General features: G+C 40.7%; 1 protein-coding gene across 25 annotated transcripts in view; it reads left to right on the top strand.

Moving 5' to 3' along the window:
• TNRC6B (trinucleotide repeat containing adaptor 6B) overlaps positions 1-18,124 on the top strand; it is a 141,045-nt gene extending 122,921 nt beyond the window's left edge. For 18 of the 25 annotated variants that reach the window (XM_061364172.1, XM_061364026.1, XM_061363983.1 and 15 more), the window contains 12 exons: positions 2,071-2,196; positions 3,199-3,330; positions 3,851-3,946; positions 4,171-4,345; positions 5,779-5,913; positions 6,111-6,287; positions 11,040-11,186; positions 11,433-11,528; positions 13,587-13,907; positions 14,315-14,385; positions 16,211-16,350; positions 17,312-18,124. In XM_061364172.1, the coding sequence (XP_061220156.1) occupies positions 2,071-2,196; positions 3,199-3,330; positions 3,851-3,946; positions 4,171-4,345; positions 5,779-5,913; positions 6,111-6,287; positions 11,040-11,186; positions 11,433-11,528; positions 13,587-13,907; positions 14,315-14,385; positions 16,211-16,350; positions 17,312-17,702 (2,007 nt within the window). In that variant the 3' untranslated portion in view covers positions 17,703-18,124. The remainder of the gene's footprint in view (positions 1-2,070; positions 2,197-3,198; positions 3,331-3,850; positions 3,947-4,170; positions 4,346-5,778; positions 5,914-6,110; positions 6,288-11,039; positions 11,187-11,432; positions 11,529-13,586; positions 13,908-14,314; positions 14,386-16,210; positions 16,351-17,311) is intronic. The other 7 variants (XM_061364151.1, XM_061364109.1, XM_061364016.1 and 4 more) reach the window with 3 other exon arrangements.
• Positions 18,125-24,047: the final 5,923 nt, after the last annotated feature.

Genomic DNA, 24,047 nt, shown 5'->3' with positions numbered 1-24,047 from the left:
TTGGTTCCTATATCAGAATGTATCATATCTGTTTTTGTTGGCCTCTTACTTCCTGAATCACAGGCAGCAGCAGATAGATGTGCTTTTCAGAAGTCATGAAGTTAGTGACAACCTTCATACTTAATTGCTGTTTTAAAACCCACTTGGAGGCTGTTGATTTCTCCCACCACCTCAACACTGAATTTTTGCAGACTCCATCCAATGACCTTGTATGTAGGAGTGTGCCTTTAAAAAAAATGCGGTCATTTTGCATTGTGTCTGTTCCTTTCTCCCTTCCTTGCAGCCTAAGGAAAGAATTGATTTAGCAGCATTTAAAAGCTCTTGAAGTAGCAACATTTTTGTTCTTTATACAGGGGAGTAGCCGAGAAGAAATTAAGTTGTTAACTGCAGTTTGAATAATTTCTGGCTCTTATGGTTTGCATTGTGCTAGAAGAAAATATTGGAGGAATACTAGGAAATGAAAGATTAGAACCTTAGTATTGCAGCTGGACTAGCTTATGTAGTCACATGCCTAACATGATGGTGTTTCTTTGTGTTGTCTTTCTGTTTCTATGTGACACAATCAGTGTTGAACATCAGATTAAGTCCAAATTTTGCAGGCATGTTCTTGGATTTGGTGTGCAGGACTCTGTTGAGTCTTAGGGAGGGCTGAAAGTGTAGCTGCTCTCAGAAATTTTAATGCGTAGTTGACCCCAGTCATTTCTTTCCAGAACAAAAACTCTGTCTCTTGCTTTGTTTTGTTTATCCTCCTACTTAGTGTGATGTCTTGAGTTGTGTCTGAAAGGGAAGCTACATTAACAAAGTGAAACGTGATGCAGGTCAATGAGGCAAGTCATAATGCTGCCAGTATAGAAGCTGGATTAGAGACTTCAGTTTTAGCAAAAAGAGTGGAGAACGCACAGTATTACGGTAGAAGGGAGGCAAGGTTTATGAAACCTTGGTACATAAGGAAGGGTTTGGAGAAGGCCTGCACAATCCCAGTTTGGAAGAATGATGAATTTAAGTTGGGTATAGCAGTGCTGATATGGAGAGGGAGAACAGAGAATGATGGTTGAGGGATGGAAAATGTACTGTACTGTTTAGAACCCCAGAGACCTGAGGATCATAGACATCCTCATGTACAGCATAAGATGAGAGAAGTGCTGAGGGTCTTGGAAATGAAAGGACAGAATCATGGCACATAAGGAACTTTTGGAATACAAGCTTCTGCTTTTAGAAGCAACAGCACGCAACTGTTAAGTATAGGAGACAGTCCGTAACATTTCCTGTGGCTTTCGTTGAAAGATGTTACAAAGGCAGGCAGTCTGCTCAGAGGCTGAAATAGTGAAGCAGAATGATGAATTTTCTTTGGTCTTTTTCATGCAGTGGGGCTTATTACAGAAGTTCCTTATAAAACAGCAAATTCTTCTCCTTAAAAATAAGCCTTGAGCAGCAAGTATTCTTGCAGTTAGAAAATAAATCACTGGGAGAAAACAACCAAGCACTTTTTCTCCCTTGAAGATTTTTCCCCTCTTCACTTTAGTGGGGAAAAAAGGAAAAGAAAAACATCCCAATCCAGAATGCTGACATTTTCACGTTGGAAGGAAGATTTGTAATAAAATTTTAGAATGCTAATTTCAGTTAGTAAAAGGCCTTCAGAGGAGGTAGTAGGCTTGTGAGGGATACCTCAACTTGACTTGTCTAAAATGATGGCGTAGAATTCTTGATGTCACAGTCTTGCCCTACTGTTAAGCCAGTGAATGGTTTTTGAGTGTGTTGTTTGTATTCCCAAGTTTCCATTTCCCAACATGTAAAGTGCAAAATACAAAACATTATCTTTGCCATGTGCTTTGAAATAAGTAGATAAACATGACTCTTAAATGTAGAGGAGAAAGAGCTTGCGTATCAAAAATGTAGTACAGCAGTTTTAACCCAGGTAGAGTATTACTGATGTAGGGCAAACATCTCAGTAATTCTAAGGGTGCTCTGTTGAAGTCAGTACTTGCCTCATTGTTATTGATATGTAGTTAATAGCATAGAAATCCATCATCTTGAAAGATTCGTCTTCTCACTACTGCTTTAATTTTGTAGGGTGGCAATCATGGTTTGTTTGGAAACAGCACAGCACAATCGAGGGGCATGCACACACCAGTGCAGCCACTAAATCCTTCCCCCAATATCCGGGCGCAAGTGCCTCCCCAATTTCTTTCTCCCCAGGTAAGGAATTTATAGTAACTGCTTACTTGTAAAAGTAGGGCTACAGCCTTCAGACCACATCAGTGAGGTTACTTGACACATCTGTCTTAATCTTGACTTGATGTTAAGAAATGGCAAACTTAGGTAAGTAAAATTCATAGTTGGAAGTACTTAAAACTTGGTGCAGAAGGATTAGCCTTCTTATTCCAAGTTGCTGGTAAATGCTCACTATCAGTATTTTTAAACCTCATAATAGATTTAGGAATCCTGCGTCTTAGGTAAGTTTTTGCAAACTATTTTAAAAAACAACAAAGAAAGTGAAAGCTGAAAGTTTCTGACGTTTGACAAGTTGCTTAGTTTTTTTCAAGCAGTCTTGTCCTGTGCTTCTTGCCCCCCTGAAAAGAGAGGCCTTGCATAGTACTCTTATGTTGCACTTACATTGCAGAGTTCTAAGACCTCAGGATCCCCAAATTCAAAAGTTAACCTTTTACTTCCGATTTGGTGAAGGCTTTTGGAGATTCTTTTGAATTCTACTTGTGTAACTCTGAAATAATGCAGGGAAAAGCGGGGATTCTTTTCCACCTGCTCCTGTCTTTTACTATAGCTTATTCAGCATACAAAGAGATTAACTCTTTCTGTGAGGCACTGTTTCTTTGCTCTGATGACTGCCTGAATGCCTTTCTTTTCCCATGTCAAGCAGTACGTTCTTAAATGTGATAGTGCAGTACTGTGATTACTAGTTAATTTAGTGCAGTCTCTAGCAACCAACTGGTTGGGGAAGGAACCTTTCCGTGTCTGTCTGCATCTGCACATGTAAATACTGTATCGTCAATCAAGTGAGGTATCCACTCTGCTCAAGTCATAGATTGTGCACGTTTAAATGTCATCTGTTAAGAAATCTGTAATGTCTTTCCCAGAACACCATTTAAGATTGGTGTCATACCTGTTGCTTTATAGAAATGCTTCATTGTCTTTTCTCATAGCAGTGCATTTCTTGAGAGTATGTAACTGATTTCCATGCAGGTTTCGGCCTCCATGCTCAAACAGTTTCCCAACAGTGGCTTGAATCCTGGTCTTTTCAATATGGGCCCCCAGCTTTCTCCGCAACAGATTGCCATGCTGAGCCAGCTTCCACAGATTCCCCAGTTTCAATTAGTAAGTAACTATTAATCTTGTGAGACAGAGGATTTGCAAATTGTCTGCTGGAAGAGTTTTCTTTCTGTTTGTTGTAATTTTGGTTTGTTCTACTGATCTTGTATTACTTTTGCAACAAGTATCCTGTTTGCTGTGCAAGAAAGTACGGCCCTGTTAGAGGGCAGCAGATAAACTGAACAGACCTGTAATTATTGTGTTTTAGTGAGTTATTAATGATTCCAAGCTGTGTCTTTGTACAAAAAGCAGTTGTTCATTGATTTTTAATAATGTTCTATTTAGACTTCTAGCCATAGTGATAGTAATAAAGCAGGTACTGGTAATACTATTGCATGAGGTTAAATTAGAAACAAGTGAAAGAAATAGTGTTGATGCATTCATTATAATTGTATTTGACTGTGTGGAATAAGAAACGGTTTACCTAAGTTCTGAGTAAAGCGTTTTGCTAGTGACTAGTTCCTAGCAATCACATTTCACTGCTGAGCGCTGTGTTTTCACTCTTCCCACCCCCCTTACCTCGTAGGCATGTCAGCTCCTCCTTCAGCAACAGCAGCAGCAGCAGCTATTACAGAGCCAGAGGAAGTTATCTCAAGCTGTGCGGCAACAGCAGGAGCAACAGGTGTGGCACCGGTTTTGTCAATCATACGAAGTATGAAATGCACTGGGAAAATGCTGTCTGCAGCAAAGACGGCACAGGCTTTAGCAATGTCATTTGCTCTCTTCAGATTCCACTTTGTAGAGGGCAAGGTCCTTTGGATCCCTTTCAAGTCACTGTTTCTTCATGTTTACTGAAATTCTGTGTTATAATATAGGGTGTATCATTCCCATTTCTTTCATATGCAGATTGCTCGTATGGTGAGTGCCCTCCAGCAACAGCAGCAGAGGCAGCCTAGCATGAAGCATTCACCATCCCACCCTGTTGGGCCTAAGCCACATTTAGACAGCATGGTACCCAATCCTTTGAATGTGGGTCTCTCAGATTTACAGACCAAAGGGCAAATACCTGGATACGGTTCAGGTAAGTACTCTGTGGAAAGCGATTTGAACACCTGTAGGTACCCTATTAATATGGTAATTGCATTGCCATATTAGCCAGTTACACAATCACAGATGGTTTGGGTTGGAGGGGACCTTAAAGGTCATCCAGTTCCAAACTCCCCCGCCATGGGCAGGGACACCTTGCACTAGACTAGGTTGTTCCAAGCCCCATCCAACCTGGCTTTGAACACTTCCGAGGATGAGGCAGCCACAGCTTCTCTGGGCAACCTGTTCCAGTGCCTCACCATAGAATCATAGAATAGCTAGGGTTGGAAAGGACCTTAAGATCATCTAGTTCCAAACCCCCTGCCATGGGCAGGGCACCTCACACTAAACCATATCACCCAACGCTCTGTCCAACGTGGCCTTGAATACTGCCAGGGATGGAGCATTCACAGCTTCCCTGGGCAACCTATTCCAGTGCCTCACCACCCTCACAGTGAAGAACTTCTTCCTTATATCCAATCTAAATTTCCCCTGTTTAAGTTTTAACCCATTACTCCTTGTCCTGTCACTACAGTCCCTAATGAATAGTTCCTCCCCAGCATCCTTATAAGCCACCTTCAGATACTGGAAGTCTGCTGTGAGGTCTCTACACAGCTTGTCTTCTCCAGACTGAACAACCCCAACTTTCTCAGCTTGTCTTCATATGGGAGGTGCTCCAGTCCCCTGATCATCCTCATGGCCCTCCTCTGGACTTGTTCCAACAGTTCCACGTCTCATAATAAAGAATCTGTTCCTAATATCTCATCTAAATCTACCCTCTGTCAGCTTAAAGCCATTCCCCCTTGTCCTATTGCAAAAAGTCCCTCTCAGGATTTCCTGTAGGCCCCTTTTAAGTATTGGGAGGCTGCTCTAAGGTCTCTCTGGAGCCTTTTCTCCAGGTTGAACAAGCCCAACTCTCTCAGCCTGTCTCCAAAGGAGAGGTGCTCCAGTCCTTGGAAGCATCTTCATGGCCCTCTGTACTCGCTTGAGCAGGGCCATGTCCCTCTTCTGTTGGGTGCCCCAGAGCTGGACGCAGTACTCCAGGTGATGTCTCATGAGAGCAGGGTAGAAGGGGAGAGTTGCCTCTCTCAACCTGCATGAGTGAGTCCAGAAATAACTATGAAATGCGTATAAGCATTAGGGTGAAGTTTACGACAGCTGTTAACACCACTTGAAGAAATTGCATTGTTTTTCATTACATGGGAACATGACAAACCTGATAACAAAGCATATCCTGGTGTGGTGTATTGACCTAACAGGATATTTTAAAATTGCCCCTTGAACATTTCATTTGCTGCTGTTGATATTTTTTTTTAATTATTTTTTTCCTTTTTTTTATACCTTTCTTATGATAACAATGGCTCCCTGTTCAAAGATGTTTAAACTAAAAAGTGAATGACAATGGAGTTTTGTTTGTTTGTTTCACAGGCTTTGGCTCGAGTAGCATGGATTATGGCATGGTGGGAGGGAAGGAGGCTGGAACAGAATCCCGCTTTAAGCAGTGGACTATGATGGAAGGGCTGCCCTCTGTGGCTTCACAAGATGCCAATATGCACAAAAATGGTGAGAAGGGGACTGGCTATTTTGGGAATGTTCTTGCAGTATCCTCTTTACTGGAGGTGAAATAGCTCATATAAAGTTATGCTTCAAGTTAGTGGATATCTTAGCAGTATACATCTTAAGTATTTTTTTGTTTAGTGTCCCATACTGGTAAAGATCCCACCCTTTCCTGAGTGTAAATGTGTCTCTTTAATGCTCAGGTGCAATAGTACCCCCTGGGAAGACTCGTGGAGGATCGCCCTACAACCAGTTCGACATAATTCAGGGCGACCCACTGGGTGGCCATGCAGGCCATGCTGGTGATAGTTGGTTACCTGCCAAATCTCCACCAACGAACAAGATTGGAAGCAAATCCAGCAACGCCAGCTGGCCTCCAGGTACTGCATAAGGGCAGGGGTTATGTCCTCACTTTAGAGTAGGTGTGCTGGGATCTTTCCTCATTGTGCTTTTTAAGTAACCACTGCAAGGAAAATATTTGCTTGGCCTGTCTGTTTTGTTTTGGTTTGTTTTCTTTTTTTAATTTTTTCCATATTAAATTAGATTGTAAATGTTGAATTTCCAGTTAAAATTGCTGGTCTAAATATGAAATAACTGCTGGATTACCTGACTAGTATTTTGGTTTTGTTAGGTGAACTCTCTGTAGTTTGGTGACTTTACAGAACTTTTTATGAGAGCACTTGTTCATAGAATACACAGTACTAGCTCCCTCCTCTAGTATTGACTCCTTATTTGCATTGTGTTAGGCTGACACAGGGTGTAAAAACTCTGATTGAGAACGTGGAATCGGAAAACAAAAGATGTGAAAGCTTGTTTTTCATGATAGTGGGAACAGGATTTTCTTGACCTTTAGTATTTTATGTAGCATGAACGTTTCTTCTGGCAACTGTTCACAAATACGATCCATTGCAGACCACAAGGTTCCCTTGCCAGCAGTATTGGTACAATGTGCATACGATGTGTTCTGTGCTGTTGTGGTTCACCTTCGCTCATGTCATGTAAAGGAGCGTTGCCATGTTTCAGTACTACTTAGCAATCTTGTGGCTTGAGTAGAAGGTTCTTGAGTTTTGGATTATAGGCAGTAGCATATTCTTTAAGCTTTCTAGAGTTTCACTGGCAGAATTTTGTCTTTCCAGTAGAAAACTTCAGATATCTAGGAAAAATATATGTGTATTTGAATACACATCATTTTCTGTATAAAACACTCATTAGACACAGAGTGGTCTCTTTCAAGTTGCATGGGTTAATCGCCAGTGTTATTCAGCAGATAGTGGATGCTGCGATTTTTCTCTGCCTGGAAGACTCTTACGTTCCAAGGAAATACTCTTTTGACTGCGAATTCTCTGCTTTGTATCCCCTCTGATACAAAAAAACAAAGCTGCAGGTGTATCTTTTGGGTAAATCAGTAGTTCAGACCTTGCATCAGAAAGCCTAGGAATCTGTGTGACCAATATAACTGAGGAAACTTACAGAAGTTGTTAAAGTTGGACTTGATCTTAAAGTCTTTCCCAACCTAGTTGATTCTGTGTGGGAAGCCCCCAGTGTCTAACTCTGGCAAGAAAATGTTTTCTGATGAGGTAACAGAGTTAAAGAATTAGTTATCTCACGAACATGTGCACACCCACATTTCATAACACTGACTGCTCTCTGTAGAGGTGTATTTGCATTACATTTCTGTTAGCCTGGTGGTTCAGTAACATTTCTGGTAAAGCCTGGTTCTTAAGCTGGAGTTACTATTAATAATGCAAGAAACCACCAAAATTTGATTTTTTGGGGGGTCCTCCCTCATAGACTCATTTTTACTGAACTTGTCTTTTCAGTCACCTTTCCCATATACAGTAGTGAGAAATACAGTACTCCTTGGAATGTTAGGAGGGGTATGTGAAAATCAGCTCTTCCCTGTTTACAGGGTTTGGAGTAGCTGCTGGTTCTGGCAAGATTCTTGGTGGCAGAAGGCTATTGCAGACATGAGAAGCTGAACAGCTACTCTTTGCCCCTCATTGATACCATAGAGCTTTCTTAGTCATACCTGCAGTCTCACTGTCAGTGATAACTAAGTATTTTCTGGTGCTGTCTGCCTCACCACTGTGAGAGGATAACTGGAGGTTACAAATCCTGAATATAAACTCACTAAGTTCATCGGTACCATCCCAAAATTCTTGTATTAATTAAAAGCCCATAACTGTGACTGCAGATGTCATGTAACAGATCATGGGGTTTGGCATGTGGCTTTTAAACATTTATTGCTGTATTGCTAGCCCTCTCTTACGAGGTCCATAGACTATTGGACGAGTGTTGTCCCATAACCACAGCCACTTAAGCTGTCTCATAACCTCTCTAGCTTATTGGCTTCCTCAAGAAGGAAAGGTTAGCTGAAATAATGATCCACTTTATCAACACCCCGCTGAAAGAATAAAGATCCAAAATGATTTTACACTGGAGGTCCTTTTTCTCTTTAAGCTTGTAGATGAGGCCCACTGTCAGTTCCTGATGTGGAGATACCATTTTAATTCCTAGTGCTGGAAAATAAGCTGATAACAAAAATGAGTTCATAAGAGGGAACCTCTTGAAATAGGTACATTTTCCTTTGAATGAATACAGTGGTCACTCAGCATTCACCCTGACAACACCTTTCACATTCTCCTCCGAAATGCCGTCCGCTGCAGAAATTCTGCTGTTCAAGAGAACTGTTTTGTTCAGCACAAAGATAAGTGAAGTGGTGCCTAATCAAACTGATAATCACAGTTGGAGGTGAGAGCAAGTGTTGCTGTGTTGGTGAGAACCGTATCTTTGGTTGTGTCACACAGAATTACATACCTAGGTAATACTAATCTGTAAATTTCCCATTCAAGAGCAGTTCAGTCATATTCTGCAGGCAGTCTGTCTCTGGTATGTCTGTCGTGGTTTTCCTAATAATCTTGTATGTGAACTTTTTGGGAGAACCTTTCAAATACCAGTGGAGAAATGCATTTCATGTTGTCTTTACTGTCTAGAAATTAGGCATGTCTGTAGGGAGAGTTGCTGAATGCACATAAGAGTAACTGCCAGTCCCAAAGGATAGTTTGGAAATATGTCAGTATGCTGAAGTTCAAGGAAAACTCTTTTCCAAACCAGGATTATATCGTTGAGTGAATATGTTTATATACACCATGTCTGGCCTTTGGAGCCCTGTTTAAATATTCGTATTGTTTTTATCGGTGCTTACTATGCACTTAGTTTTCAGTCTCACCAGTTCTTAGAAATCTTTACAAAAGCCAGACTTGGATCCCTTTAATTTCTGCAAATGAGTTCTGATTTCGAGATCCTAACCTGAGTTCATGGGTTCTTTATCTCAGACTAGACCCAAGAGCTGCATTGCTTGTTCCTTAAGCGTAAGGTGATTCTGTTTGTCAGAGTATTGCAGTATTTTGGCAGTAGCTGAGCAGATTCCTTCCTTGATGCAGTGCTGATCGCTCATAATGGTAGAAATGTTGATGCCTTGTATGCCAGATGATTTTGTTACTAAACACTGGGAGATGTGATTGAGGTTTACAAAATCAGGAAAGCAGTGAACAAGATAAATGCAGAATTTTCATCCTATGAATTCTGCAGCACTAGAACCTTGGTGCAAATGCTGAATAGAAAAGAACATATATGTAAAGCAACTGACAACTTTTTTCCTTTCAAGAGTGGTGAACTTGTGGAATATGTTGCTTTTAGAACTTCTGGAGACAAATGTTACTAGCCAGTTGAAACAGTGATTGGATAAGCCAGTGGAATAACTGTTTCACAAGGAGGTGCTCCCAGATTGAGGGTATTTCTGGCATCCTGGGTAGAAGGACTGTAGATGCTGGGTGAGTGTGAGGGCAGTAGCCTACAGATAGTAGTAGCCAAGTTTGCTTTCTGTCCCTAAATGGTATTGCTCCCACCACTATTAGCAGAATACTGGGCTAAATAAACCACATTTTAGACTCAGTGGGTTATTTTTTCAGTCTTCTGAGATTCTCCTGCCAGTGCATTAATACTGTTGTTGCTGCTGTGCCGGTTGTTTGAACAAGTAGTATCACATTTTCTCCTGTATTTGTGAAAGTCAGTCTTGACTATGCTTCTTTGTTACAAAGGTGACTGAAATGAACCCTTCCATGCCAGGTTTATGCTACATGGTTTCATTACAGAGATCACATCCTGGATCCTAATTTTAATAATGGATTTTTAATTACACACAAATATTTTGCCATTAATTGTTTCAGAACTTCAGATTGGAAATAAAGGTATCATTCCATATCCTGGACTTCTGTCTGCAAGGGGTGAATCTGCCACCTTTGCACTCTTTTCACACCCAAATTGTCACATAATAGCTGGAGCTTCTTTACTTGTTTTTGTGTTTGGCAGTTTTGCTTTTCCATCACTGCTTCCAAAATGGACCGCAGCACTTTGTTCGCTGAACATCTAGTCAGAGAAGGAAACAACTTGCTGATCTTTCTTAGAGTAACTGCAGTTTTTTGTATGTTCATACTTCATATAACTCATCTTCTTGTCTTAAAAATCTGACATGCCTGGAGCTATAGTTGAGAGAATTAGTATACTCCATTTGACTTGAAAGCATGAAGAGCATCAGTGAATATATACATTGCTTTGACCACAAGGCATCTCACCTTAGCATTACCTCAGTACTGATAGTTAATATATAAAGTGTGTGTACCTACAGTATAAAATGTCAGATGTCCTGTTTAAGAACTCTTTAAGGTAGGTATCCTTTCTTTGAGAAAGGTTTCTGCACATACACAAAGTGTGTATGCAGAATAGAATCTTAAAATATATATTATAATCTTGCATATCTTAAAAAATATATAATGTGTTAAGGAAGGGTGTGACTATTGAAGTCTCATTTTAATGTAGTAAAACAGGAATAGTCGAAGGATTACCATATGCACTTGCACTACTTTTTGTAGTGTAGACTTGTATTTAGGCACCGGAGCTAGTGCTGTGGGAGGAAATGTGAAACAGATTTTAATTAAGAAATGTCTTGATATTTTTTCTGAGGAACAGTGCAGAAGACAATTACCTACCTTCCTAAAATATCTTCAACAGTTGCTTCTAGTAAATGGCATTTCCCTTTATGCATCTAATTTCTTTCTTCCCTCCCATTCCAGAGTTCCAACCAGGAGTGCCATGGAAAGGTATACAAAACATTGACCCTGAATCTGACCCCTATGTGACCCCTGGAAGTGTGCTGGGGGGGACAGCCACATCTCCCATTGTAGATACTGACCACCAACTTCTGCGGGACAACACCACAGGTAAAACAGTGAACAACTGCTATGTGATTATTTTAGTCATTCTGATATTTGAGAATATTCTGATGTTCCTGTCGTAACAGGGTAATAGTCTATTGCATTTGACTAAGAAGGAAGCCTCTGTGCTTTTTACACTGTGGATGCGTTATCACACTGACAGCTTCGCACAGCCGTGGCTCTCTTGAGGTTTAACAGTGTTACAAAAATTCTGTGAAATTGGTCTGTTCTTTCTCCTTTTCCCTGTGATAGGGTCTAATTCTTCCCTCAACACCTCGCTGCCTTCACCTGGTGCCTGGCCCTACAGTGCCTCTGACAATTCCTTCACCAACGTTCATAGCACTTCAGGTATGTAGACTTCGAAACTCACCTGGACATTTTCCACTTATTCACTAATTCTTCGTTCTTGGTTAAATTTGAATATTTAGTCTTTCAGTAAAGATGATAAAATACCCTGTTGTAATTGCTTCAAAAACTAGACTAAGAATCCTCTACCCTTCCTCCCACCCCTATACAGAAGCCTTAGTTATGTGTCATGGTTTAACTCCATCTCACCAGCGCACTTGCCAACAAACTGGTGAGATGGAGGAGAAAATTGGAAGAGTGAAAGTGAGAAAACTCATGGGCTGTGACAGTTTAATAAGTAAAGCAAAAACGGCGCACTCAAGCAAAGCAAAACAAGGAATTCATTCACCACTTCCCATCAGCAGGCAGGTGTTCAGCCATCTCCAGGAAAGCAGGGCTCAGTCATGCATAACAGCTACTTGGAAGACCAACACAGTTACTCTGAATGTCCCCCACTACCTACTTCTTCCCCCAGCTTTATATGCTGAGCATGACACCATATGATATGGACTATCACTTTGGTCAGCTGTCTCAGCTGTGTTTTCTCACAACTTCTTGTGCACCTGCAGCCTATTCACTGGTGGGGTGGGGTGAGAGGCAGAAAAGCCCTTGACTCTGTGTGAGTGCTGCTCAGCAGTAATTAAAATATCCCGGTGTTATCAACACTGTTTCCAACACAAATCTAAAACGTAGCCCCATACTAGCTACTGGGAAGACATTTAACTCTACCCCAGCCAAAACCAGCAAGTTAAATAAGTGAGCAGCAGATGCAAAAGGGAAAAAAAACAAAACACATGCACAGTATGTTGACCTGTGTAAGGATTTGGTTTGTAGATTTTTAAATATACCTGCTGCTGTATGAATTTAGGTGAGCGATTTTCTTCATTTTAACTTCAGAATATTGAAGTGCTGTGAAAGAAACAGTATTGCCTCAGCTCTTATAGCCACTCATCATTCCCTGAAACCTGGAGAGAGAGAGTGGTTTTAATCCTTTGGGTTTTAAAGGTTGGCCTGTAAATAGTAAATTAGATACCTGACTCAGATGCTTGGTAAAGGTCTCTAAAGCTTTCTTGTGAAAAACTGTTTCTGCACACACTTCTGAATACGATGCTGGAAATACTTGCTCCAGAGAAACCATTTGAATTTTGAACTTCGTACAAATGCAGGAGTTTTCTTTTGAAGAGAGTGTCTTGACAGCTTCTTAAAAGTAAACGAATGTGTGTAAATAGTGGAAGTGACAAACATGGCACAGAGCTACATCTGGCGCAAACTTTGTTTTTTGTACCTTACTCAGTGAAAGCTGTGTTCATATGTTATTGGAGCATCTTCACAAAATCCGTTGAAAATCCTAGATAGCCTTGAGGGAAAACAGTGTTCCTGCTGCCAGTTTGTGGGGTCACTTCAGTTTGAATAAATATCTGTATATGCAGGATTCCAATGACAGAGTCATAGTCCTGGGGAAAGGAGTGGCATGTATCAGCTTCTTACCTCTGCTTAAGTTTTGTCTAGCACATAAGAAAGACCCAAGAAATTAAAAATGATTGAGGTCATAGTTGAATTGAGAAGACTAGACTAGTGCCTGGCACACATACCATTTTCTGCACAGCTTGTTAAACTACACACCAGCATTTTACAGCCAGAAGGCAGGTCATCTGAATTAGGGATTTAGAATTCACATATCTGTAAAACAAACTGAATCTAGTGAAAGTAGGAAGGGCTTCAGTTTTATTATAGGTTAGTAGTGACCCAACTTGTAAGAATTCTTAGGTTTTCAAATGAAATGTAGTATGGACATCAAAGTTGCTGTTCATCTTATTAATGATTGAACATACTGCAGCCGGTTACATTATCAGAAATGTCAGCATATCTAAAATAAGCAAAGATTAACTTACATGTAGCATGGTGGTTTTTGGTGTAGTATAAATTAACTGTTGTATGGTTTTGTGCTTTGTGCTTGCCTCTGATACAAAAGCAGCCAAAGGGTTTACAGCAATAGTACAGGTAAAAGCTAGTTGAATCTCACAAATTTCTCTAACACATACAATTTATTTAATCTTCTAGCAAAATTCAGTGATTACAAATCAACATGGTCCGCAGATCCCATAGGACACAATCCCACTCATCTCTCCAGCAAGATGTGGAAAAACCATATTTCCTCAAGGAACACTACAGGGCTGCCCCGCCCGCCTCCTGGCCTGACCAACCCCAAACCATCATCTCCATGGAACAGCACAGCATCCCGATCGGTCAGGGGCTGGGGGGCACAGGACTCAAGGCTTGGCTCTGGTGAGAAGAATCAACTGATAGCACCATTGATCAGACCTGAGGAGTGTACGTTTTACAGCACTAATGGTTTGGAGGAAAGAAAGTTGCAGTTGTCTGGTAATAGATAAAAAAAAGTTCCTTCTTGAAATGGAAATTTGCTGTCAGTAATGGGGTTGGACAGTGGGTGGGGGTTGTGTGTGGAATTCCAGGTCCTGCTTCAGGGGAAGGAGTAAAGAGGGCTGGAAACTGCCAGGAGGGAATAACTATTGCATGGGGCTTTTCATAGATGCTTTCTGTGGGTGGGAAACTCCTCAAAGACAAACTTTAGTAAAAAGTGAATCTTGATGGGAAATGTGAGGAAAGATGTGGTTTTGTTTCTGGGACTGAAGATCAGGCTTTCATGTGTTAGCAGGGTTAATAATGCCAATAATGAATTTGCCTGAGATTTGAAAGACCTGACTGTAAAGGAAAATGGTTTTCTTTGTATCAAATCTGTCTTGATTATCCTGTCTTCTAATTTGCAGCATCTACTTGGAGTGATGGTGGTTCAGTTCGTCCTAGCTACTGGCTGGTTCTTCACAATCTCACTCCACAGGTATTTTCTGTTGTTGTCTCTGGGAACTTGTTTGCTTTACCAAAATACAGATTTGTGGATTCTGCAGGTGTTTCTCTTTGAGCAAAATCAGATTTCTCAGCATATGTAAACTGTGTTTCTTCTAAACTGGGCTGCAGTCTGATTGTTTTTTCTACTGTAATCTCTTCAGCTTTAATATGTTCAGGTTTTGCTACACAGCCTTTCATTACCTAGACTTTCAAAAAAATTATTGGAACAGAAAGATTTTTCTTAGAAGTGAGGATAAGTTTCATGACCATAATGTGGGACGGTTTATAGCTGTTAAGGAGACTGTTCTTGTCAATAAGAAAGCTGGTGTAACTGCCAGTTTTCATTTTGATGTTTCCATAGTGAAACCACAGAATGTTTCCAGCACTTCTGCAAAAACAGTCTAGTTAGGTTATTCCTGCAAGTATTCTTGGAGCTTGTGTCCATTCAGAACGAATTCTTTGTAATCCTGGTTTCAGCAATCTCTGTTAGTCTGTATTCAAGACTTTGGAAAAGCCTGTACGATTATCAGCAGCACCCTGAGGTCTAGACAGTGTCCCCTGTTCAGCAAGATAATTTACCATGCTTCTAGTACAGTTCAAGAAAACATCAGTGTGAAAGGAAAAACTAACACCTCATTCATATCACCCAAAATGGCACATTGTGCTTCTTTCATGGAAGAGACTCTTTTGGATGACATGAAGGATGCAGGAGTGGTGTGAAGAAGAACAGTTCTAAGTCTCCCATGTGCAAGGTAGTTAAATACTGTTTCAAGAATTATTTAATGAAAGAATATATTTTTGGAAGCATTTAAGGTAATAGAGCAAGAAGCAGATTATAATTGTCTCTTTCATAACAAATCCTCTATTCACTGTGGGTCAGTACATTAGAGAGAAGGAAGTATAAAGGTTAAGGTGGATTCAGGGACAGTGTCTTCATTTCAAGTTTCTCTGTTTTTACCATTACCATGTTTGCACTCCCGTACAACTTCCTTTTCCCTGGTTTGAATTGTATTATATGGTAGAAGGTGGGGAGGGAGAAGGAAAAAAGTAGCACTTCCTTAAGTATCTGCACATATGGATCCCATTTGTGTGTGCATGTTCCTGTGGCATACTAGGAATGGAATCTGTCTGTACAGAACACCGTGGTGAACAGCAGTTACTGGAGGTAAATAGCAAGCTGTTACTGCTGCAGAAGGAATGTAGGCAACAACTGCTGTGAAAACATTAATTCAGGAGGAATGAACATTGCTGGGTTTGGCAGAAAGATCACTGACTGTTTCTGTGACACTGTCTTCATAACCATGAAGACAGAAAAGCACCAAAATAAACTTCTGAAAACCCTCATTGCAGGGGTGGTATTTCCACTTCTACAAAAAACTTTTAAATACTGATTGATCTAAATTCTGCTGAAATCTGAGTGCTGGAAACTAAGACATTCTCGTTCCCTTGGTATAAGTGGCTGAGGATGATAAGAAGTACAAGTTACGTATATAAATACTGGAAAACTGGCCAACGTAAGGACAATGACAATGTAAGAAACTCGGTGAGGTGTGGAAAACTGAACTCGAACTACAAGTGCATGGGAAATATAAGTGAGATTATTCCATAAAGCAAAGTCATTGTAGTTGTGGGAAGCCAGGGTATACCGATTCTGTTTGAGAATTAAATTCTGTCCCCTTTGTTTACCTCCCTGTGCTATCACCTGTTTCCCTTTCTGAGAGCAGTTTATCTTTTAATTACCAAGACAAAGTTACAATTGAAGTCCCTTTGGAGAAGTAGTTAGAAACATCTGCCTTATCCTGACTGTTCTTCCTCAGATCGATGGGTCAACCTTGAGGACGATCTGCATGCAGCATGGCCCACTGCTGACATTCCATCTGAACCTGACCCAGGGCACCGCCCTTATCCGATATAACACCAAACAAGAGGCGGCCAAGGCCCAGACTGCACTGCACATGTAAGCAATCCCCATGTCTGTTCTTTGTTACTGCATTAGTCATGAACACAAGATGTCTGTCCAGTGTTTATGCTTTGGGAACTCGTTTCAAGTATCATGGTTGGAAGGGAATCTTTTGCTCATTGGCAGAGGAAGAAGAGAAACAAAGATGCCTTCTGTGTAGCTTTAATTGCTGGCACAAACTGGCACATACACAGCTAAGAGGGTGCAAATAGGATAGAACTGTGACCAGTACGCACCTGTGGTGTAGGATTTTGGCCATTTTAAAAAAGCTTGTGAACTGTGTAAGATGAAACTCATATGCATAACGCATAAGTAGATGTCGGGGAATCTGCTGTCATTTTGAGATAGACCTGAAATTGGTGACTTAAAAAGCTGCAGATCTGAGGTTTTATGTTCATAAGCTTTTTGTAGCTGAGTATGGCTCTGGTATGTTTTGAAAATTGGGGAGGTTTTGAGACAAAAATCTTGCTGGAGCCTGGGGATGGTGGTTTCAGTTAAACTCAGTAAAAACTTCTGGACTATATTAATCATACCCTGAATTTCACAGGCTTTTAACCTGTTCTTACTCTCTTTTGTTAGGAAGGTGGCGTGTGTGCATTTGCCGGTTTAGATACACTATACAGGCACTTTTTTTTTTCTCTTAGTGTTAATGTTCAGGACCTTAGTTTAAATTTAGAAAGGTTTTGTTGCAGGCATAGTAGCTGAATGTTGAGGGGGGAGTTGCTTGGTTTGGTTTTGGTGGGTTTTTTCCCCCTTTAAAATAGAAGTTCTTGTGCTCTGAGTCAGTTTCACTGTTGAGAACAGCTGAAGTTTTCTGTGCTTGCTGCTTTTTGGCAAGCTGATACATCTCCTTTGGTTTGGGCACCTAACAGTGTTTGTTTTCATGCAATTTGAATCCCTTGCCCTTACCTTCTGGCTCTAATCACTATTTTTTTCTTTTGTGTATCTTGTCTTCTAGGTGTGTGTTGGGAAACACTACCATCCTGGCTGAGTTTGCCACAGATGAAGAGGTTAGTCGTTTTCTGGCACAAGCTCAGCCCCCTACACCTGCAGCAACCCCAAGTGCGCCCACAGCAGGCTGGCAACCCCTGGAGACAGGACAGAACCAGACAGATCCAGTTGGACCTGCTTTGAATCTCTTTGGTGGGTCAACAGGGCTTGGGCAGTGGAGCAGTGGTGGCGGCAGCAGCAGCAGTGGGAGTGATCTCACTGGCGCTTCGTTGTGGGGGCCCCCAAACTATTCTTCAAGTTTGTGGGGGGTCCCAAGCGTAGAGGATCCACACAGAATGGGCAGCCCTGCTCCCTTACTACCTGGAGACCTTCTGGGAGGAGGGTCGGATTCAATCTGAACTTAGAACTTTCAACTCTGACCTCGTGACCTTTTTTGGAACAGCAGCAGCACTAACTTGACCTTTTCGTTTTTTTCAACTTGCAATAAATACATTTATAAAAGGAAAAAAGAAAACGGAGAGAGAAAAAAAAAAAAAGGTGGGTCATTGACAGACTGTCTGAGCACATAGTTGCCTCCCTTATATAACTTCAGTTTTTTCGTTTGGAATATGAATCCAAAAAAGAGAACATATCACTCTTGAAATACTTGAATCATGAACGCCAACTAGAAAGACAATGTGAAGCAAGTACACATACCATTTAAATTTAAACACAAAAAAGTAAAAAAATTAGTTTCTAGTTTTTCACTTTTTCATGTTATACGGAAGTTGTTGCTAAGAAACATATATACTGAAAAAATAGCTTTTTAACTTCGTTTGCACTGGGTGTGTTTCCGTCCTTAGGTCTACCATGTTGGGTTGGGGTAGGGGAGGGTTTCAAAAGCAAAATGGGGTGGGGGGGGAGGGGAAGACTTGACGGAGCCTCACTTTAAAAACAAAAACAAAAACAAAAAAATTTAAAAAGTAAAAAACCCACAAAAAAAAAAAAGAACAAAACAAAAAAACCAACAAAACAAAAAAACCAACACTTTGTGATTGGCTGGTTGATAAGTACCAGTGTGTTCTGGCACATGTAACTGCCCACGTGTGCTTGTTTCTGTGTGAGTGTGTGTGCACATGTTTGTGTGTGTGCATTTTTTTCTCTCTATATATAGTCTTGAAACGCTGCATTGCTGATGGTCTACGGGCTGGCTGGCCATCTGCATGTCTTGATTCTGGAAACAAGACGGCCATGGTGGAGTCCCTGTGGCTGAAGCAGAATCCAGTTGGGCTGGATTAAAATTTGTCAGTAGGGTTTTTTAAATTCATTTTAGCAGGGTGCTATCTCAAATTTGCAGATCATATTGAGTGGGTAGTTGCTTCCTGGCCCTTGTTCTAACCCTGTGGTAGAGCAGAACACTGCCATATCCAAAGGATTTGGTGAGAGGGGAGCCAATGTTGTCTTTTGAGTAGCGGTGTATTTATTTATTTATGTCTGCATGTGGGGTTTTTGTACTGAGTGAACCCTAGAATGTTTGTTATGTAATGCAAGCCATTTTTTTTTCTTCCAATGAGGGGAAAAGAGGAGTAAATAAGACATTGCCATTTTTTTTGTGCAGCTAAATCAAATGCTCTTATTAAGTGTCTCACAAGCTTCAGTACCTTTAAAAAGAGCAGCAGTGTTTCTTTTCCCCCCCAGACCTATATAGGCACCCATACTGATTCTTGAAGACTCCATCAAAAGCTTGAAGGTCCAGCTCAACCAAATTAGCCTTTTATTTGATTGACTCCTTGTATTAAAACTGACAAAAAGCAAATGGTGTCAGCAAATTGCTGTCCGGCCTGCCTCATCTCCTGAAAGCACATGCAGCTAACTCCTTTCTGCGTCCTTCATGGTGAGCGTTACCTGTGCCAGGCCTTGGTGTATTACAGCGCCAGACCATCACTGACAGAAACGTTTACTTATGAATGTTCTTAAACCAGTGTGTACTTCAAAGGTTTCCTTTTGTTTCTCTGTGTTGTGTTTTTTCCTGTGTATGTGGTTTTGCTTAGGGAGGTATATAACTAGCAAAGACTTTTTTTTTCTTTTTTTTTTTTTTTCCTTAAGAAGTATTGCACCTTTTTGGTTTTTTGTTTTTACTTTTTCTGTACTGTTGCTTTTTAATTTCTGTACTTAAGGAAAGGTTTGGGGTTTTTTTAGCATCAGTATAGTAGTACTCCGGGCAGGATAGGGGTGACCTGTAATCCACAGTGATAGCCAGTGTGTGCGTGCATGTGTGCGCTGGGAACAAAACTTTTCAGACCTGTTGCGAAAAAGAGTTGTAGCAGACATGAAGGAACATCCCTTGACATAAAGTGAGAGGTCTTTCCGGGGGGGGGGGGGGAGGGGGGGAAGGGAGTGGGCCTAGGAGAATAGGGAAGAGAGATGCCGGTACTTCTTCCGTAAGTGCTAGGACTTCCATGTGGTGTTGTCCAGCTGTTATACTGTCTATCAAAGTGCCGACATTCTGTACCAGCACATACCTGTCCATTCCAGCCCTCAGTGGTAGCAGTGCGCGGGCTTTATTATCTGGGGGCGGAGGATAAGGGACTTTTTCTTCAGCATTTTCATTGAAGGATATGACAGTGTCTAATACATTTAACTCTTAAGCATGGGTTGGGTGGGAAGAAGGAACAGCAGATTCAAGTAATGTAGAGGGGAGTGTGTGTGTGTGCGTGTGTGTATGCCTGTGCAGGGGATGGGAGGGAAGGGCTAGGGAGTTTGGTGGCTTTTTTTAATTTGCCCTTTCTATGTAAACCCAATGTCACAAGGAAGACTGACTGAGGGAAATGCTGCATATACACATGCCTGTAGATTTGTATGCAAAGTGTTACGTGACAAAAAGTACGAGTAGGTTTGTATTTGCTTAGTAAACTGGAGTGTGCAGCATACTCTGGCCCCTTCTGAATATACTTTTCTATCATGTCTCCTCTTTCATCCATCCCACCATGCACAAAGGAACAAAATGCTCTCTTCCAGCTCCTGCTAGCCAGTGCCCCTTGCGTGCACACATCCATACAGCTTTGTTTCTGCTAGTCTCTGCTCAAAGACCAGCCACGCTCAGACATGCAGAACAGGTTCTTAACAGTCCTGTGCCAGCAGTACTTCCTAGCGAAGCACCTTTGGCCTGAGTAAGCCAGTATCCGTTCTGTCACATGATTTGCTATACATGCTGGTTCATTGCTGTGTTCCACCCTCACTTCTCTCTCCCAACCTACCCTAAGGTCCCTTTTCCTGCACTTTGGGCTAGTTGAGGTCATTGCGATACTACGGTGAAAGCCGGGTGCTAGAGCCCCTCTTGTTTACAAGACATAATGAGGGATTTGAAATATTTAAAAAGAAAAGCTAAATTGTTCTTCCATTGTAAGCTTAAAGGGAAAAAAATTAAAACATACAAAAAAAAAAAAGACCAAAAAGTGCATATATATATTTTAGATGAAGACTAACTCTGGGAGCATTTAACAGTGTTTTTGTTTTTATTTTAACATTTTATTTTCCTGCTTTAAATTTGCAAGCATTCTCAGGAATTCTAGGGTAGGAAGCCAGTTTTTTGAAGATGGTTTATTTAACCTTATCTTATCCTAGATAGATGGCTGTTTCTTGTGATAAACTTTTACAAGTTCCTGAATCTTCAAAATGTTTGAAAGTTTTTACTTTAAAATAAAAATGCTAAAAAAAAAAATAAAAAGAAAAAGAAAAAAAGAAGAAATCTCCAAACATTACTGTCAAGGGGGGAACAAGAATTTTAAAGACTGTAACATACATTAAAAAACTTCTCAATATCAGCAACAGAAATTCATTGTAATCTTAAACAAGTTGTGGGAGAAGAAGGGTTCTCATTTACAGTGCTTTGTTATTCATACGGATACGTGCAGTTGCATGGAGAAATGTGTGAATGGAAATCTGTCACTTTGTTCCCTCTTGATTGAAACTAAATGAAAATATTCTTCCAAGCACCTTTTTAAAAGCAAAGTGAAACCATAAACCTAATTAAAATGCAGTATAGTTTAACTGAAAAGAGTCCTCAGTTAGGAGGACTAGCAGGAAATACACGATGGTGCTTCTTTAAACCACTTTTAAGTAGTGCTAAAGAAAACCAGTGCTGACAGAATACCCAGTAATGAAGTAGATTTATTATCCTGCCTTTTTCAATACAGAAAAGGGAGGCAATATGTAAAGACTCCAGTAAAATGTATATTAGAAATGAACATTTTTGTTTTCACTTACTTGGTCAGTTTCATTGCCCACTTGGAGATTTGCTGCTTGCTTTTCTTCACCTACCCCACCTCCCAGTCTTTCTGTTATATTTTCTATGGGGGGAAAATACCTGTTAAACTCTTCTGTTCACTCTGTTGCTGCTGGCTGTCAGGGCTTACAATCTAGAACTTCAGAGTTCGGTGTTGGTTATGGCCAGCTTCTGTCTCCCAGCTCTAAGGGTCAGGGGCTTAACTCTGCCTGAAATGGCTAGGCTCAAACCACAGAGACCGTGCTAGTGCCTTTTTACATGCACCCACATGCCCTACAGTAGGGAAAGGGAGAGAAGATGAGGCAAAATGAGTCAGTATAGCCACTTGATGGAAGTAGATGTTCCCATTCTTAAGGAAAAGAGCATACTGTGTTAAGCATGCCATGCAATGAGTTATGAAACAGTAGTTAAGGTTTTGTTATTAAAAAAAAAAGATGCCAAATTCTGTCCTTTTCATATCTGTTGCCCCGTGTTTTCATGTTGCACTGCGTGTACATCTGAGCGTATACGTGCGTATTGAAAGTAATGCATCAATAAGAATAATAACGTGCTTTAAAAAAAATAATCCTGTCATATGTCAGTAAAAGGAAGGTTTATTTAGGGAGTTTGGGGCGTTATTTTATGGAGAGAGTTTGAGTGCTTTGCCAGAGGTGTTCTACCAAATCTGCAGTGTCCTAAAAGAGAGGAGGCTGTAGGATTTGGTCAAAAGGAGCCCAGGAACTTGACAGTCATTTGGAAGCAGGTTGTGACTGGCTGCCAGAGGATTGGCAGTCTGGAGCTTTGACAGTCTGCTGGGTCCAAGCCTATCATAGTACAACAGTCTGCTCCTCCTTTTGCTAAATGTGCAGCCTGCAAATGTTAGTGACTGTCTCCTTAGTGATAGTTTTCCTAAATCATTAAAGCAAGATTAATCTTAGAATTCTCCAGCTACAGTTGACAGTTTTGTTCCACTCAGAATTTTATGTAGCTAACGATGATGTTGCTAGTATGTCTTAGTCATGGCACTTCTGACGATGGCAAGTGATTCCTGAGCACTGTGCTAACCGGATTCATCTTCTGGGGACAACCAGCACTCAATGTAGCAAGTAATCCTGCTACCATTTGAGCCCGTAACAACTAAAAGCAGCAATTGATGTTAGAGTACTTCTGGGCTTTTACAGAACTGTTCCAGGGAGGGAATCGGTGGCATCATCTTGTTTAAACTTACCAACAAAGAAGGTGGTGAAAAGAGGCTGGGGAAAGCACAGCTCAGAATAGGCTATGGGCATCTCTTTCTAGAGAAAAATCAAACATAACACCTTTCACTAAAAAAAAAAACTTTTTTTTTTTTTTACTTTAAGTGTTTTTTTACTTTCTCTGTTACTCTTTTTATTATTTTGTTCTTAGTTTTGGTTCTCCAGGTTATATACTTTAAACATACACATACTCTACAAGTGGTTTCAGCATTCCAGGTTTTTTTCCTGGTTTTGAATCCTCCATTGCTTATTTTGTAAAAGAAAAAAGAAATACATTTTAGCAGTCTTGTAATCAAATATCAATTTGTTACCAGCCACTTTACCCCACCCTGCAGTGTGTATCAAGCTGAGAATTTTTTAATGGGTTTGATCTCTTCACTGCATTTCACTATTTCATTTTAGCAGTGAAATAAAATCTAACAAGGGTACAGCTCAGAAACCTGTGCTGAGAACTCTGGCATTTACTTTGGAAAGCAGCTGTGGTACTATGTACTTTGGAAGACATGCCATCTTTTCCTTATGTTTTTATGCTTTTACCTGGGCACTTGCCCAGCAGTCCAGAGAGTGGGTTTTTTATTGGTTTGGGTTTTTTTTCCAGTCACAGGGTGTCAGGTTTTCCTTACAAGTTTTTTATTTTGCTTCATGTTAAGTGGCTTGTGTAATGAGCAAGAATATTAAGCCAAGTGTGTTTTCCCTCTGCAGTATAAACAGGATGTTTTCAACAAACTGGCTGGAATAACCACCTCAAGGATTAAATAAAATTGAACCTTCACATTAATTTGGCTTCCCCATCCATGAAATTTCTAAACATCTACTCCTTAGAACTTTTCCCCTGTTCTTTCTTCCTGAAAATGCTGCCACATCTTTCACTGTCTCAGTAGTACAGCTAAACAGTACTGTAGAGGTTTTTTTGCTTCATTCTTAATTACATTTAGCTCTTAGGCTTCTAATTTTGCTTGTGCGTATTTTCTCCCTGTTGACTTTCAAAGGAGTGTATTTGGGGTATGTGAGAAACCCAGATTTGGCCAACTCTGGTCCAGGAGATCAGGAGTGATCCTCATGTGATTTAGTCCCACTGACCTTAAATGAATGAGTACTGCTTGGGTAAGGGCTGTTTGTGTAATAAACCCTAGCTGGACCAGGGCCAAGGTAGCACACAAAGATGTGTTGTATTTCCGGTGCAGCAAACATCTCTGTTGCATGTATCACATTCACTGTAAATCATGTCACCTTAGTATCCAGGT

Source organism: Neopsephotus bourkii, unplaced genomic scaffold (assembly GCF_033783945.1).
Source record: "Neopsephotus bourkii isolate Nb327-2 ecotype Australia unplaced genomic scaffold, CSIRO-AGI_Nbou_v1 NB_107, whole genome shotgun sequence".
NCBI lineage: Eukaryota > Metazoa > Chordata > Aves > Psittaciformes > Psittacidae > Neopsephotus > Neopsephotus bourkii.
The sequence above is the reverse complement of the archived record's forward strand: the minus strand, read 5'-3'. Positions and strand labels throughout refer to the sequence as shown.